General features: G+C 35.3%; 1 protein-coding gene across 2 annotated transcripts in view; it reads right to left on the bottom strand.

Moving 5' to 3' along the window:
• Positions 1 to 182: 182 nt before the first annotated feature.
• LOC115224032 (protein tyrosine phosphatase type IVA 2) overlaps positions 183 to 15,259 on the bottom strand; it is a 64,846-nt gene continuing 49,769 nt past the window's right edge. For both annotated transcript variants that reach the window (XM_029794830.2, XM_029794829.2), the window contains 3 exons: positions 8,254 to 8,384; positions 6,235 to 6,309; positions 183 to 4,535 (listed from right to left, as the gene is read on the bottom strand). In XM_029794830.2, coding sequence (XP_029650690.1) covers positions 4,427 to 4,535; positions 6,235 to 6,309; positions 8,254 to 8,384 — 315 coding nt within the window. In that variant the 3' untranslated portion in view covers positions 183 to 4,426. The remainder of the gene's footprint in view (positions 4,536 to 6,234; positions 6,310 to 8,253; positions 8,385 to 15,259) is intronic.

Below are 15,259 nucleotides of genomic sequence, written 5' to 3' on the forward strand. Positions count from 1 at the left end.
GGGTGAAGGACAGTGGGGGGGGGGGGTAAATAAAAATAAAAGTGGCTCCAAGATTTAACCACAATTTTTTTTTTATGATATCAAAATAAATTTGCACAACTCAGCAAGTATTTTATTTTGCACATGTGATAAAGAAAGAGTTCAACCTATGCACTTCTGAAGATGACATTTTTATCTTTTTGTCCAAGTACTGTCAGTAAGAACATGTCTGTATTAAGATTAACACTAGACAAAGTTTTGAAGAGAGTGAAAGGGGAAAAGTTTAGCATACAATTGATAATTAGTTTTTGATTATTAAATAGCCAGGGAAAAATATATATGTAATAATAGTAATCATTCATGATAGAAAAGTTAATAAAATCAAAACAAGATGAATTCTGTAAGGTAAAAAGTACTTATTTGTTACAATAAAACATTGAGTGATGTCCCATGAAGAAGGAAAAAAAAAAAAAAAAAAAAAAAAAAAATCAAATTCCTGGTTGTACATAGTATGTTTTGGTGGACAAGATGAATACATTTGCAATGTAGAGAAAACAAAACTAATTGGATTTCTATTTGACAACTTTTATTTCTCAAATTCTCTCATAACAGTTTTTCATTTTTTTTTTCCTTCTTTGCTTTGTCAATGTCGGCAAAATATCTGTGACAGCCACCTTGTCAAAAAAATGTTGATCTGAGGCACTACAATAGTGTTCTATGCAGGCCACTCCTATAGATCCCAAAATGACAACTGCAGGTGAAATTGTGGATATAACGCTTGTGAGAATGAATTGCATTGTTTTCAATAATGAATTCCTGGCTGGTCAGACGGAAATCCTAAAGGCTTAGCGCCCAATAAAAATAACACTAATATATTTTTTTATAATGTGTTTTTGTATTTAATTTTTTTTCCCCAATGTAAGGAAAACTTGCACTTCTGTTACATTTGTTCATTTTATTACTCTTCAACCCTCCACACCAGACAGAAGATGACAATATGTACAATAAAATGAATACAGTCATACAAAGTGGGGAGAGGAGAATTGTAAAGAAAGCAAGCAAGCCAATAATGTGGCTGCTTTGTTTTCTTCAAATCACACAAATCATGAAAATTAAGCTTTCACAATCAATGCATGACACTTAGAAAGTAATAATAAAGTTTTTAAAAAAAACCCAAAACATAAGCCTATGTTAACCAGAGATCTGTGAAAGAGAGCATGGTTATACTATCAATTATTTTATATTGCAATTGCTGAACAATAATAGTGTCATCAGTTACAGGCTTCCAATGGGCCAATTTTCCCGACAAAGAGGCTATATAAGCTCAACGCGGATAAATCAGTAGTTTACTGGTTTTTGAGACAGAATGACTATAAACTCAATGTAGAACAAATCCCGCAAAAAAGACATTGTTCAAGAACACTGGTTCGATGGCTTTCTTGCTGGTGTTTACATCCTTTGCTGACATACATACATGACAGGCTTTTACAGTTTCTATCAACCAAATCATACATAAAGACTGAGGTTTTGGCAGAAAATACTTGCTCAAGGTGTCACATAGTAAGATTGAACCCCAAACCATGATGAAGCCGTGTCTGTGCCACTTGCACAATTTTGATTTTAGCCAGAATTTGGAAGACTAAGACAAAATATTTCTAAATAACCAATGCAAATGTTTAATTCACAAATTAAACTAAATTGGAAGGAAAAAAAGGGATTACATTGAAGAGAAAAAAGAAAAGCATTTTTATCTTCCAAAAATTCATTTATTCCCTGCTATATTTACAAGACCATACATACATGTCCATATTTTCACACATTCAAGTAGGGAAACACTTTAAACTACTCTTTTCAAAATTTATTACAATAAATGAGCAAAACCAATGAAATTTGTCAGAGTACTCCCTCCCATCTATATTAAATGCTCTGAACCTAACTGTATAACTTGAATCATCACACAATAATCCTTATCAGAGCATGCCTTAGAAGTTAAAATTAGGCTTTGGAATTAGCTAATATTTCTATGTTGGATTATCTAAATTGGCAATAAAATTAAAATAATTTATAGTTTGAAGTGTTCGGGGGGGGGGGGGGAAACAAACAAACAAGGAGGGTGAAGAGAGGGGTAAAAAACAGTGTTCAACATTCAATGGTTTATCAATAAAATTGGCTAAAAATGTAGAAAGTAACAGCAGCAGGATGTCATGAATAAAATCTAGATCAATCTTACAATAATTTAAAAAACAAATTCTCAAAAGATAAGTTTAAAACATGTCATTACAGAGATATACCAACAGAAAATTTTGAGTTGGAAACTAAGCTGTCAAAGTGTCTAATCCAATTAAAAGTTTTATTGCCAATTAGTGCAATTGATGTTTCAGATTCAAATCTAAACATTATAAATAAATATTTAGATATTGAATCTAAAGCTATCTTTAAGATGAAAATCTAATAAATATTAAATTTGTTTGTTCAAGCAGGAAGTTATATATTTTTTTCTCACAACCAATAGAAGGAACCTGATATTTGTGCATCTAATTAATTCCATTCATATAGTAATAATTTTCTTGTTTTTTTCCTTTTTTTAGAAAAATTAATATATTAGTAACACAAGAATCCACAAGATGCTTCCCTACATAGCAGCTCATATCACCATGTCCCTTCCAAACAATTCTAGCCTAAAGACTTAGAATTTATATACCTAGTATGCAGAAGATTTCAATATCCCATCCTTTCCTATACACTCCCAAAATGGACAGCCACAAAATATAGAGAAAAAATTTAAATACTTATATAAATTAGTTCTGATCTTTACAACAGTTTTATACAGTAAAGATTAGTTGCCATTAGAAGTGTGTGTTATGGGAGGGAAAGAGAAATTTTCACTTGTATTTTAATTGCCCTAATAATAATCGAATGAAACACTGAATTAAGACAAAAATTATTGCATATTAACTGTTCAGTTTTGTATATGTACAAAACTGAAGATATCAGAAATAAAAAATTCATCAAGAAACAAATTCATTCTAATTTTTAAAATAAAAAGTTGAGAAAAAATATATATAAAAAAAAGGGGAAAGAATGAAACATGCAAATTAGAATAGAAATGCATGCTAAATCTGCAGACTATGGATTTTGTGCGTCTTTTTTATAAAAGTCATCATTGCATAAAAATTGATGCTGTTGGCTGTACTCATCCAACCAACAATTTTATCGGTTTAGACTGAACTTTTATAAAAGACCTTTCCTTTTTAGAAGGCATTATTATCCTGAACCTTACTGTATGTTTCACTTTACAATATGGAAACATTATTCTGAACTTATTTATTTATACAATATGGAAACGCACTCAAAGAAAGGCACTAATCAGAAACAGCATTGTACATAAAATACTCTCAACAGAATCAGTGAGATATGCTACTAAAGAAATATAGCTTTCTCTCCAGACAAAGTACATGAGAATTTGTTTTATAGCTCACTTTTTCATTTGCAAAGGGATAAATAATAAAACAAAAAATAAATAAACATTGCTAATTGTTCAAGTAAGCATATGATTTCACAATAATTCACAAAAACAAAAAATCAAAATGCATTCGTTAAAAATACTTCCTGAAAGTAAGTGAAATTTAGATAGACCAAAGAAAAAGTCTTTATTATAAAATGGTTAAGGGCACAGATTTATTTTAAGAAAAATCAAATTCTCTTCTAAAAGCTTTTCCTGCTAGAGATTTTACACTGCATTGTTCATTAACAATGATTATTTTGAGTATACTTGCCTAGACAGAGACTGATATCAATTACATTTCATGTTAAGGATATCAGCTTCAAACCAATTATAATAACACTATTAACAAACAATAAGGAAGGGAATGAAATTTAATTGTTTAACCTACAGGCAATTGTTGCAGCGCTATGCTTTACTTTGTTAGAATGAGAAGGGAAACAAATTCATTGCAGACCTATCAGATTACAACTTCCTGTAAGGTCAGCAGTGATTAAAGAGCAACAAACATGAATAATGAATTACTTCCTCTGCATGAAATGACAATTTTTTTTCTCAAAAACAAAGGAAAACAAAACCTTGAAACCCAAAACCACTGCAAATAAAATAAAAGACTAAGCAGAGGGAGATGAGTTAAAGTGATTTTTTTTTACTATTGTTTCTTTCTTCTAACATAAACCTTAAATAATAAAAGTATACAGATGTTAATGAAGAATAAACTATTAGAAAATAAATAAACAATAGAAATGAACACTAATGAAAAAAAATGATTGGAATAGATACATTTAAAAAGAAAGACTTGTGATGTAAATTTGTGAGGAGTGGGGACTAAATTGATGCTGCCTGAAGTGTATTGTTCACTTCAAGCTTAGCTTCCTTATTATCTTGGACTGTGTGCCAATCTATAGTGAGTAAAGGCCAAGCAGACAGGACTCCACAAGTTGCTCAGTTGATGCAGCACCGTTTGTGAGAATTCTTCATCTTTAAGCGAGACTTTGGACGGTAATGCTCCAACCACTGCAGCTGTTTTGCATTGATAGCACCTCTGCGCTTACTAAAAATTTAAAGGAGAAAAAAAACAACATTAATTTTGCAGCCAGAATGATATCTTAAGTCGAATAAAAATTATTCAAAAATACATATGTTGTATGTCCTCTCCAAAAGTTACACTACACATTACAATGCAAAATGCTATTCTTTCACGATAATTCAAATTTACCTCCCTTGTCAATAATAAAAAGGAAAAAGATACTAGATTGGTTTCATCATAATTTAGCAAGGTATTTTTCATCAAAATCACTCAAATATTAAGATCACAAATATTTGTGGCTGCAACAGAAGTCAATAGAGTGAAAATAAATGGAAAGAATTCGCCTCTGATAAACATTACAAATGAAAAGCAATTTAACAGAAAAAGTTCATTTATTTAACTAATTTTGAGGTATAAAACATTTATGGACAACTAAAAATTCATAAATCTAAAGAAATCCATAGCACATATATAAAGGTTCTCCCAAACCATCTGATCTGAAATTGCAAGATGAACAAGTACTTAACAACAAGCAATTTGTTGGTCATCGCTAAAACCATTATGCAAATTGGTTCCTAGTTTCATAAGAGATGACAGACTTATTTTATTCACATTCCAATATAGAGACAATCCTGGTTAGTGATTCTACACAAATTAGAATAAGAGGTAATGGAATTCTGGATAGACAAATATCTACACATAATTCAAGAGAGATTCTCAAAAGAATTTAAACTAGAAGTTTTAAATCTTAAAATCTTCACTCTCACGCCATACATCGATTAATGGAGATGTGACCTGCAACCACAAAAAATTAAGTAATATAGAGCTGAGTCAACTTATTGTTTGAGTATTCAAGTATTTGATATATTATTGAAAGCTAAATTCTTTTTTTGAGTGTGTATCCAGTAATCGTTTAATATTTAAAAACAGTTAAATTTACTTGCAAAATAGGCATCTGGTTGCAACATCTTAATATGTATTCATCCAACCTGCGCTAACATGGAGAATCAGATGTAAAACAAAATAACATACATGTATGTTTTCATATTGGCATTTTTTTTATATGCAATATAAGCTAAAAAGTCCAACATAGTGGTTCAACATGTGAAAACTACTGAAATAACATTCCTTGTTCAAAAACAAGTTTGCCTTCAAGAAAGGCAACTAGTTATAGAATAATGCTTTAAGACTTGACCAACCTATGCTGGTATGGAAAAGCTGATATGTAAACACTGAAAATTTTAATGGATTAGTTCAGATGAAGTGCAGCACCCACAACCTTTTACTGGGCCTGAGACAGGTGGAGGAAAGGAATGAAGAAATCACAACTAATTCGTTCTCAGAAGGAAGTAGCACAGATCAAAGACTTGTCCTAATATTTGAAACAGAAAATACTCTTTTTTAAAGTTACACAAAGAACAAGTGGTGGCATTAAACTATGCAACTAACTGAATAAAGCACACAATAATAAATATACTATGTGTTTCTGCACAGTTTTTAGCTGTTCCTTCTCATCTTCAAGAATTGGTTTCGAGAGATTATCGAAATTACTTACCCAAGCTACTATGCAATGAGACAATGTGAAACATGGGATTCAGACAATAAATTAAAAGAAACAATAACAACCATATATCAAAACAAAACTCAGATGCTAAAAACACAATGAAATACTTCAACTTTCAATGATGATAATAGTAAAAACATTAAAAAAAAAGTCACTAACGTTCTGATCAGCGCCACTGCATCTTCATATTTCATACCACATTCTGTCAATGCTAGAGCTACTAGTACAGGAGCCCTGAAAGAAAATGCAAGTTTGAATAAAAATATGGAAATTTATAAGTAAAAGAGAGCGACTAAAAAAACATTTAAGAGATAAACTTTCTATAAAATTAAATAAATAGGTTTTCAATTTCCTAGGAATTTATAAGCCTGAGAAACTAAAGTAATCATTTTAACTTCACGTATTCAGTCAACTGCAAGATAGGTAGAGAGAGTAAGGCTTCTAAACACAGGTCTGTCCTGAAACGATTTCATTAACTTAGTATCTTGATATAAGTGTAGGAGATGAATTAGTCTTTGGCTACTATACAGTACCTTAGTTCCTTTAAAATTGCTAAGTGGAGAATGAATGTTGACAAAGTTATTGATAGGTAGGTATCACTAAGTGTACATTCAGCTAAGTAAAACTGAGGCCATAAAGGTATGTATATGTCTCGCCCCACCCCCATCCCTGTGCACAACTGTCCCCTGACAAATTTCTTCCCTACAACCCATCTTCCAACACCTCCCACTTATTGTATTACCCTCCTCCCTTTCTTCACAAACCTACCTGAACATAATTTGTACCTGTTGAATTTCCTCCCCTTCCACTGATGCCCTTTTCACTCTTACATGTGCCCAGTCATCACACTCCACCACCCAGCCCACTTTACTTCCTTGTAACAGATATGCCCACCCCACCATCTCTCTCTCCACCTGAGGCAGCCACCTTTCTCTGTCCATCAATTCAACCCCTGCCTCAGTTGAGGAGGTCTTGTCTTTCAAGTTACTTGGTGATCTCATTGCTACTGGTATGTAGAAAGCACCCAGTACACTGTAAATTGGTTGGCATTAGGAAGGGCATCTGGCCATAGAAACCATGTCAAAGCAGACAGCAAATCTTGGTGGACATTAAATGATATTTTGTGAAAGTCAGTATGTGGAAGACTGCAGCAGTTACCAATCCAATTATATAAGCAGTACTTCATCATAAGAAGTGTTTATGCCTAGTTCATGACTCCAGTATTCCAAAGCTCTGAAGAAGAAACTTCTTTTACAAGGCAACTGTAGTACTAATTGTACATGAAAAAAGAAAACCACCCATTATTGTCAGGCTTAAAATGTATGTTGTGTGTAGAATTCAATGTAAAAATTTGAAATTCTTTTTTATTTAGATCACAGTAACAGAATATCATTTTACTCTAATACAGTATGTAATGCACACATACAGAACAGAGTAATCATTGTAGCCTCATATACACATACTGCTGTAAAGCGGGTTCCTCCCACTGGTGTGATGTGTGACTGCCGTTGTACTGTAGCTGTTGTTTTACACTAGTAGCCACAATAGTTATTAGTCATTGGATACCATTGTATCTCTTTGTATCAAAATAGTGATACACTAACTACTTCTGTCTTACTATCACTGATAGCTCCACAAGACACCGACTAGAACTGTTGCCTCTTAACTCTCGACTGGTCTATTCATAAACAAGATTTTTGTTTCTTTTCACTCCGTGTAAATTTTTTTTTCCTTATTGCTGCTGTAGTAAAGTGGGTTCCTCCCACAGGTGTGATGTGTGACTGCCATTGTACTGTAGTTGCTGTTTTACACTAGTAGCCACAATAGTTACTAGTCATCAGATACCATTGTATCTCTTCATACCAGAATAGTAATACACTAACTTCCATCTTATTATTGTTGATAGATCCACAAGACACCGACTAGAACTGTTGATTCTCAACCCTCTCTTGACACCTAGCTACTGGTCTATTTATAATGGCTGACTCCTACCACTTTTTACTGGGAGGGGTATAGTTTCACCATACCACACACACAAATGCTGGATGTTAAGGACGAATCTTAAAAGCTAGAAAAATTTAGAGAAACTTGGAAAAACTATTACAGTGAAGATGAAAATAGCTATGACAAATGTAGACCATAAAAGATAGATTGGGGGGGTTAAAAAAAAAAGCATACCTTCCAAGTCCAGCTACACAGTGTACAGCAACGCAGCAGCCAGGATCTTCTCTGAAACGTGCTTTTAAAAGATTTAACCAATCATCAATCACATCCATAGGTGGGTGGCTCCCATCATCAAATTTCCAATCCTGTAAAAACGAAAGAAATGTCATTTGTACACATTTTGAACTATTGAAAGGGAGGTAAGTTTGAAGGTTTTGCATGAGCTGGAATGAAATTTTGTAAGATGCAATGATTGTTGGTGTTCATTCAGAGTGTGATTTTTACTTATGTCACTTGTCACCTCCCTAGGTAGGATAAACACAGCTAAGTTGATTACAGGTACATGTTGCTACATATATACAGGATATTGATTTCTGCGCATCAATTTCCTATCTCAGAACTGATTTTGTGCTCTACTGGTCCCTATAACTTGGAGGCTACAAAGTATTACCAAAACTTTTTCTTGGTATGACGAGGCTAGCATTACCCTGTTGATAAGCATACCTTGTGATTTCATCTCCAATTCCCAACAAAAATTAAAGCAAATATATAATGGGCTTTGATTTTAAGTTCAAAAGTTCTATGTGGTCCACATCACTATTGCTTAGAATCAACAAATGTCAATGTTTCTTTAGCTTGCTTATACATAGAGATTATACTAAAATATCACTGATTATTTTCTCCAAATTCAAGTTCTCTCTCTAAATTAATAATAAATAAATTACAGCAGAAAATCAAAGTTTATTGAATAAACAGTATATGATGTAAATAGGCAATTTTTTTTTTATTGAAAAGTTTCACTTTATTTCCAACACAGACAAAAAGCAATGTCCCTGTTTTGTAGGTAGAGGACCTTTGTGAATTGTGGTTACATGTAATTCAGGACCCAGTGACAGCTTTTAGCAGCAACAGTTTAGGAAATGCATTATAAAAATCAATATTCTGCTACAGTCTACACATGAAATTCTTTAACTGTGGAACAAAACTGAAGAAAATCTATTTTGAGTATACTTACATTTTATAGTTTATAGGGTAATTGAATGATAATTCTTTTTTTAAAATTAAATTTTTTTTCTGAGGTACAGACGGTTTGATGAAAATTTATGAATGCAGTATTTTATAAACAGATATCCTTCCTATCATTAACTCATGTATTTTCCAACAGATGGTTTTATGTTCAGGTCCACAGCATGGTACATTATGCAAATATCACCAACTACAGCCCCAGGCTGAGCAAAGGCTAGTGGTAGGCAGAACCAGAATGCCCAGTCTGTATGTGCCTCTTTGTTTTAACACAAGACAAGTGTAAATGTATATCACTGTCATACAAGCAGTGTCATCCATTCCCAACAATATTGTACAAGACTATGTCTGGCCACAGGGAAATATCTCACCCAGAAATAGGTGAGGTTTAACAGAAAGGACATCTAGCCATAGAAAAGCTGGCTCAATAAATTCCACTCATCCTATGCAAGAGCAGATGCTAAAACAACAATATATATGAGGTGGTACCAAAAAGTTCCTAGACTAGTTCTGTAGTGTGCCAACAGATGGCAGTACACAGTTGTATATGCAGTGTGCTGAGCAACATCACTGTCTTTACTTTGCGAGTTGCGAAATTTGTTTCTGTCCATGACAAAATCACAGACTACAGCATATATGTAATCAAAGAGTCATAAACAATGTTTTGAGTGGCACAGGCACTTCAAAAGTAGAACTTTGCTGGAAGACTTGCTATGTGGAGAAAAATCATCAGATTGTACATTAGGATTGTTGGAAGATAATCAACAACATTGCTTATGTTGCTGGTCTGTTGCATGGGTCCATGCAGGCAATCCTAGCGTTTGAATTGAACATGAGGCACGTCTCTCACCTGTTGGTCGCTGAGCAGGAAGAACATTGTGATGAAGTCTGTCAAGATCTGTCAGCATGCCACTGATGACCCATCCTTCACATCAAAGATCATCAGCAGTGACAAGAGTTGGGTCTATGGGAACAACCCTTTAACAAGCAGCAGTCATCACAATAGAAGAGCCCTTCATCTCCATTACCAAAAGAAGGCATGACAGAGCCAAAGCTCAATCAAGAGTATGCTCATTGTGTTTTTGTCATCTATGGTATTGTGCATCAAGAATTCATTCCCCCCAGGGCCAGACCATTGAGAGTTCTACTGCGACGTTTTGAGGGAGAACATTTGGTGAAAGCAACTGGATCTGTGGAGCATGAAGGATTGGATTCCTCATGATGACAATGCACCCTGTCACTGAGCTCTCCTCACTTGTGAGGTTCTTGCCAAAAACAACATGGTATTGCTTCTGCACTCACCCTTTTTTTGCCAGATTTAGCACCTGCGAACTTCCATCGCATCCCCAAGATAAAAATGCAGTGCAAAGGTTGCCATTTTAACATCACTGTCAAGATCCAGAGTGAATCGCAGGTCCTCGACTTGCTTAGAGAAAACGACTTCCAGGCTGGATTCAAAAAGTAGTAGGACCAGTATATTGCTGTGCAAGATGACTATTTTGAAGGCGATGATGTTAAAACTTGGGTAAACAAGTTATTTTTTTATTAAACATAACTAGTCTGGGAACTTCTTAATACTACTTTGTACATCATTATATCTAGACAGAAGACAAAAAGCTATTAATGTTTGTCACTGTCTGCACAGGTCTAACATCACTTGTGCTCCTCTTAATTTATTCCACATTCTTGTTATGGAATCTAAGTTACAACTTAGTTTGTGATATTCTTTTGTCACTTTGCCTGGACACTTTGGCATGAGGCTTGTCCCACTGTCATCTGGTTGAAAGGGGGCAAGTAAATTTATCTTGAATAAATCTGTTTGTACATTTAATAACATGTCGTATAGTACTTCATAAATTTTCATTGATTTGCTTCTCAACAATGCACTTATCAATGTAAGATAATGCATGTTATGTAAACTTTGGAATTATCAAATGTATTATTGATAATGTATCCAAATGGTACTTAGCCCCTTCTTATGGAAGAGAGAAACACAGGAAGTCTTGAGAATAAGTAGTGAAAGCTGATCTCAAGATGTTGAGCCCCCTAGAGGCATAACGAAGGACTGAGAGTTTGTAATTTGCTGTGCTCAAGACCCATCCATAACAGCAAATAAGTTTTAAAAACATTTTGTTCATGCTTGCATGCACTGTCCCTACACTCATGCTGCTCTGTCAAGCATTCCCCACATCTCACCTCCCTACCTACCCCCAACAACCATTCCACGTTCACACACGTTACATTCCCTATTTCCTTGTGCTATTTGTTGCTGTTCACCCCACTACCACATGTATTCCTCATTCTCATTATTATCCCTTTCTTGTGCTTCCAGATATCTATCTCCCCATCCTCTGCCATATCATGCATCTTCTCATGTCCACTACTCCTATGCCTTGCTCATCTCTTCCCTCAACTATCATTCCTGAGCCACTCCTGTCTTTCTCCACTAACACCTCATACATTTCACATGAAGCCATATCTACACTCCTGTTCATCATTCACTACATTCATCTCTACCACCCATCTCTAACAATCTGCTATTCTCCCTTCACACTCTTATAATTGCCCATATCATCTCTTAAAGGTTTTGCTCTGGCACCCCACCACTACAATCTTACGCATTCCCCAGATACTCTCACCAACCCTTATATGAGTGCACGGTAGCTATGTATTCTCATTAGCAAGACACTGCTGTTTGTCCCTGATATAAAAATTACCTCTCCACTATTGCTGTGAGGGTCTTTTGTTTTTCTTGTCCTTTCCTATCTTGCAAGTCATTTGGCAATTCCAATAGTGCTGCGAGAGGAGTGGGGAGGAAGTACACACACCAAATACACATTGTAAAGTGGTTGATTAAAAAAAGTTATCCAGCCATAGAACCCAAGCTAAAGCTGACATGTAGCATAATGCAACCATGTGGCTCACTGAAAGCTATCTAAATATTGGAAAAGAATTATTGGACACACAGCTGCAATGGAAACTATCAAGCTGTGTCCAGCATGAAGGGATATAGCAAGCATTTTGACTAAGTCTGCATACCAGAATTTAAATCCAAATCTTTGAACAGAGCCTTGGGCTCAATTAAGATAGCTATGTGATGCAGCTGGAAACTGCTCAATTCCTGGCTGGAGATGGTTGCTACTGGAAGGATGTGTGTGTGGAAGGAAGATTCAGCTCTTTGCCATGCCTCCGGAAAAAGTCAGAAGTGGTTGTTGGAGAACTATGACTTCACCAGCCCCAATTTCTAGACTCCTAATGCACTCAATTGTAATTCTATGGATTAAAAACACCAACTGCTCTACCTGCAATGCCAAAGTTGAGCTAGTAGCCAAGATCAAGGAGGTGTTCAAAGATCTTTCTGAGGACACAGCAAGGAACACATGCATCAGGTTCTGGAGCTGTTTTGAGTTGGTGGTAGAAGCTGAGAGTGGATACATTGAGTAAGCTGTTATCTCCCAGCCATAATGTAGTTGACATTTAAAAATTTTAAAAAATATTTTGGATGGGATATTGTTTCCCCTATCTTTTGTATAATCTGTCAAATTTAGCATACATAGAGGTGCACAGGAATGTGTGTAGGTATACGTGCATATAAAGATGTGTGTGTGTGTGCACCCTTGCCAAGCAGTATTGTGATTTTGAAAATAATGGGGGATTTCATAAAATTACCTAGTCATTACGTTTATATATTTGTTGTGCAAGATTTTTTATGTGAAACTGTGTGTTAAAACAGATATTGTTGTATTTCGGAATGGTCATTTTGCCAGTTTAGCCAATAAAAACACACACACTATATATTTGGTGTTACTTTGCTTCAGTGCTATTTATTTTTGACATTAATCTAATCTTATTTCGGCCAGAGTTCTTTCATCACACTCCTGTGACTGCATCAGTGGTCCTTTGCTTTCTTCTTTCTTATTTGTGAGTCTCTCCTTACTAACCGTCAGCCATTTTGTATTTCTGTTGTATGTGTCTTTATTTGCGCATGCGTATATCTCTATGTGCGTCTATGTTTAGTAGTGCATGTCTGTGGGGGAATGCCTGTAATATTTGTATCTTCTGTTTATATACGTTCGTGTAATTTGTTTTTGTTTATTCTTATTTTGTACGTGTTTACATCCACTTATTATCATTATTATCATTACGTATGCTTGTATGTATGTATAACAACAATACTAGTAATAATAATAATAAAATTAAAAAAATTTTTTTTAATTTAAAAATTAAAAAAAATGTACGTAGTTATTTACTTCCATTTGTTTATTTATCTGTATTTTATTTTATTATGTTTTCAGTTTTGTTTATATTGTAACCAGTTTATGGGGATCCTCTTCTGTCATATGTTGTGGTGTGTGCTAGTGTTCCATTCCAGTTTCCTATTCAGGTTAGGTTTATCTTCTATTATGTGTGTAGCTTCCGTAATTTGTCTGATTGTTGCGTCTGTTCTATGTGTGGACAAGCTTTTAACTTCTATGTTGTTGATTGAGCCCTCGTGTTCCTGCTCAGCGTGTTGGTATAGAATCGATGAGCCCTTTCCTTCCAATGTCCATTTATTCGTTCTCCTATGCTTTGTGCTGTTTCCCCTACGTATGTCGTTGTCTTGTTACTGCATCGTCCCTCTATACATCTTATACTATAGACTACATTTCTGGCTTTACAGTTTGTTTGTAGGTTAAATCTACACACAGTACAGTACCTATCCGTACAGGGGGTTCTACTAAAAGGGTAGGTTCTACCAATTATGGATTTGATAGGGTTGCCTAGTTTTTCAACAACCTTAATCCTTAGCTTAAGTTTGTCTAGGGTCCTTCTAAAGCGGTACACCAGTTCACCTCTAGGAGTGGTGTCAACGAACATGACACTCTGGTATTTGTGGCTATCATACCAAGAGTTGGCCTTCCCTATTTTCTTCTTTGTCTTTTCCATAGTGTTCCATGACTTGTTCCTATAGAGTGGGCAAATCCCATTCCTATCATTACATAAGATAGTATCAAATTTCTTCATGGCTTCTTTGTATACTCTGATCCTTTCTTTATGGCTGTAACCTGAGAACTGCATGCGGTGAACGAAATGTTGTATGTGTCTCTTTAACTCTGTAGGCTCGCACATGCGGGACACATTTTGCATTATTCTGACAAGGTCTACCATCAAAATATTGAATTTGGCATTGTCCGCAATGGCTGAGTTCTGATGGATCAAGTATTTGGAGGCCATACATAGGTTTGGCATAGTACGAATGAAGGATTTGGGTTTTATTATTCACAGTTTCTAGCCAGAGTTCTGTGTCTAGTACTGGTAGTCTATGGTTAGGGTGTTTAGTAGGGTAGTCTATTGTGACCTTAATACTCTGGTGGATGGAGCTAGCTATTTGCTGGATGCTCTCCATAGTATTAGTTTCTATTTCAACAGTTCTCTCGTGTGGGGGTGCCTTTACCACTATGTTGATATCATCAACATAACGAGAGCACATGTTCACGAGTATGGACTTCTGTGTTATGCGTTCCTTAAGCCTTCTGTCCCACCATACCATGAAAAGGTTGGCCACATCACCGGCAATACTAACGCTGATGGCTGCCCCCTCGTGCTGGGCATATATTTTATTGTTAAACTTAAACGTGTGGCCTTTTAGGGTAACTCTTATACTAGCTCCTAGTGCATGTGCGATCATTTTCTTTACCTGATGGACATTTGCAGGGCTCCGTATGGCTCTGGTCCATCTGCTCCGTCTCTCTATATGGGTCTTCCTAGCCACAGAAGTAATTATGGGTGGTCTACCTCTTAAACGTCTACTGGGGCAGAAACTACTAAGATCATGTTTATCTAGGTATTCGTTGTCATATGTCAGTCTAAGTAGGAGGCCCAGTCCCTGTGTTGACATTGCGGAACTCCACCTTGCTCTCGTTGATCATTTCCACGCACTTCTCCACCGCAAAATCCACGTCGATCGATGGGTATAGGGATACCACATCCATGCTACTCACCATACATCCTGTCAGGT

Source organism: Octopus sinensis, linkage group LG24 (assembly GCF_006345805.1).
Source record: "Octopus sinensis linkage group LG24, ASM634580v1, whole genome shotgun sequence".
Taxonomy (NCBI): domain Eukaryota; kingdom Metazoa; phylum Mollusca; class Cephalopoda; order Octopoda; family Octopodidae; genus Octopus; species Octopus sinensis.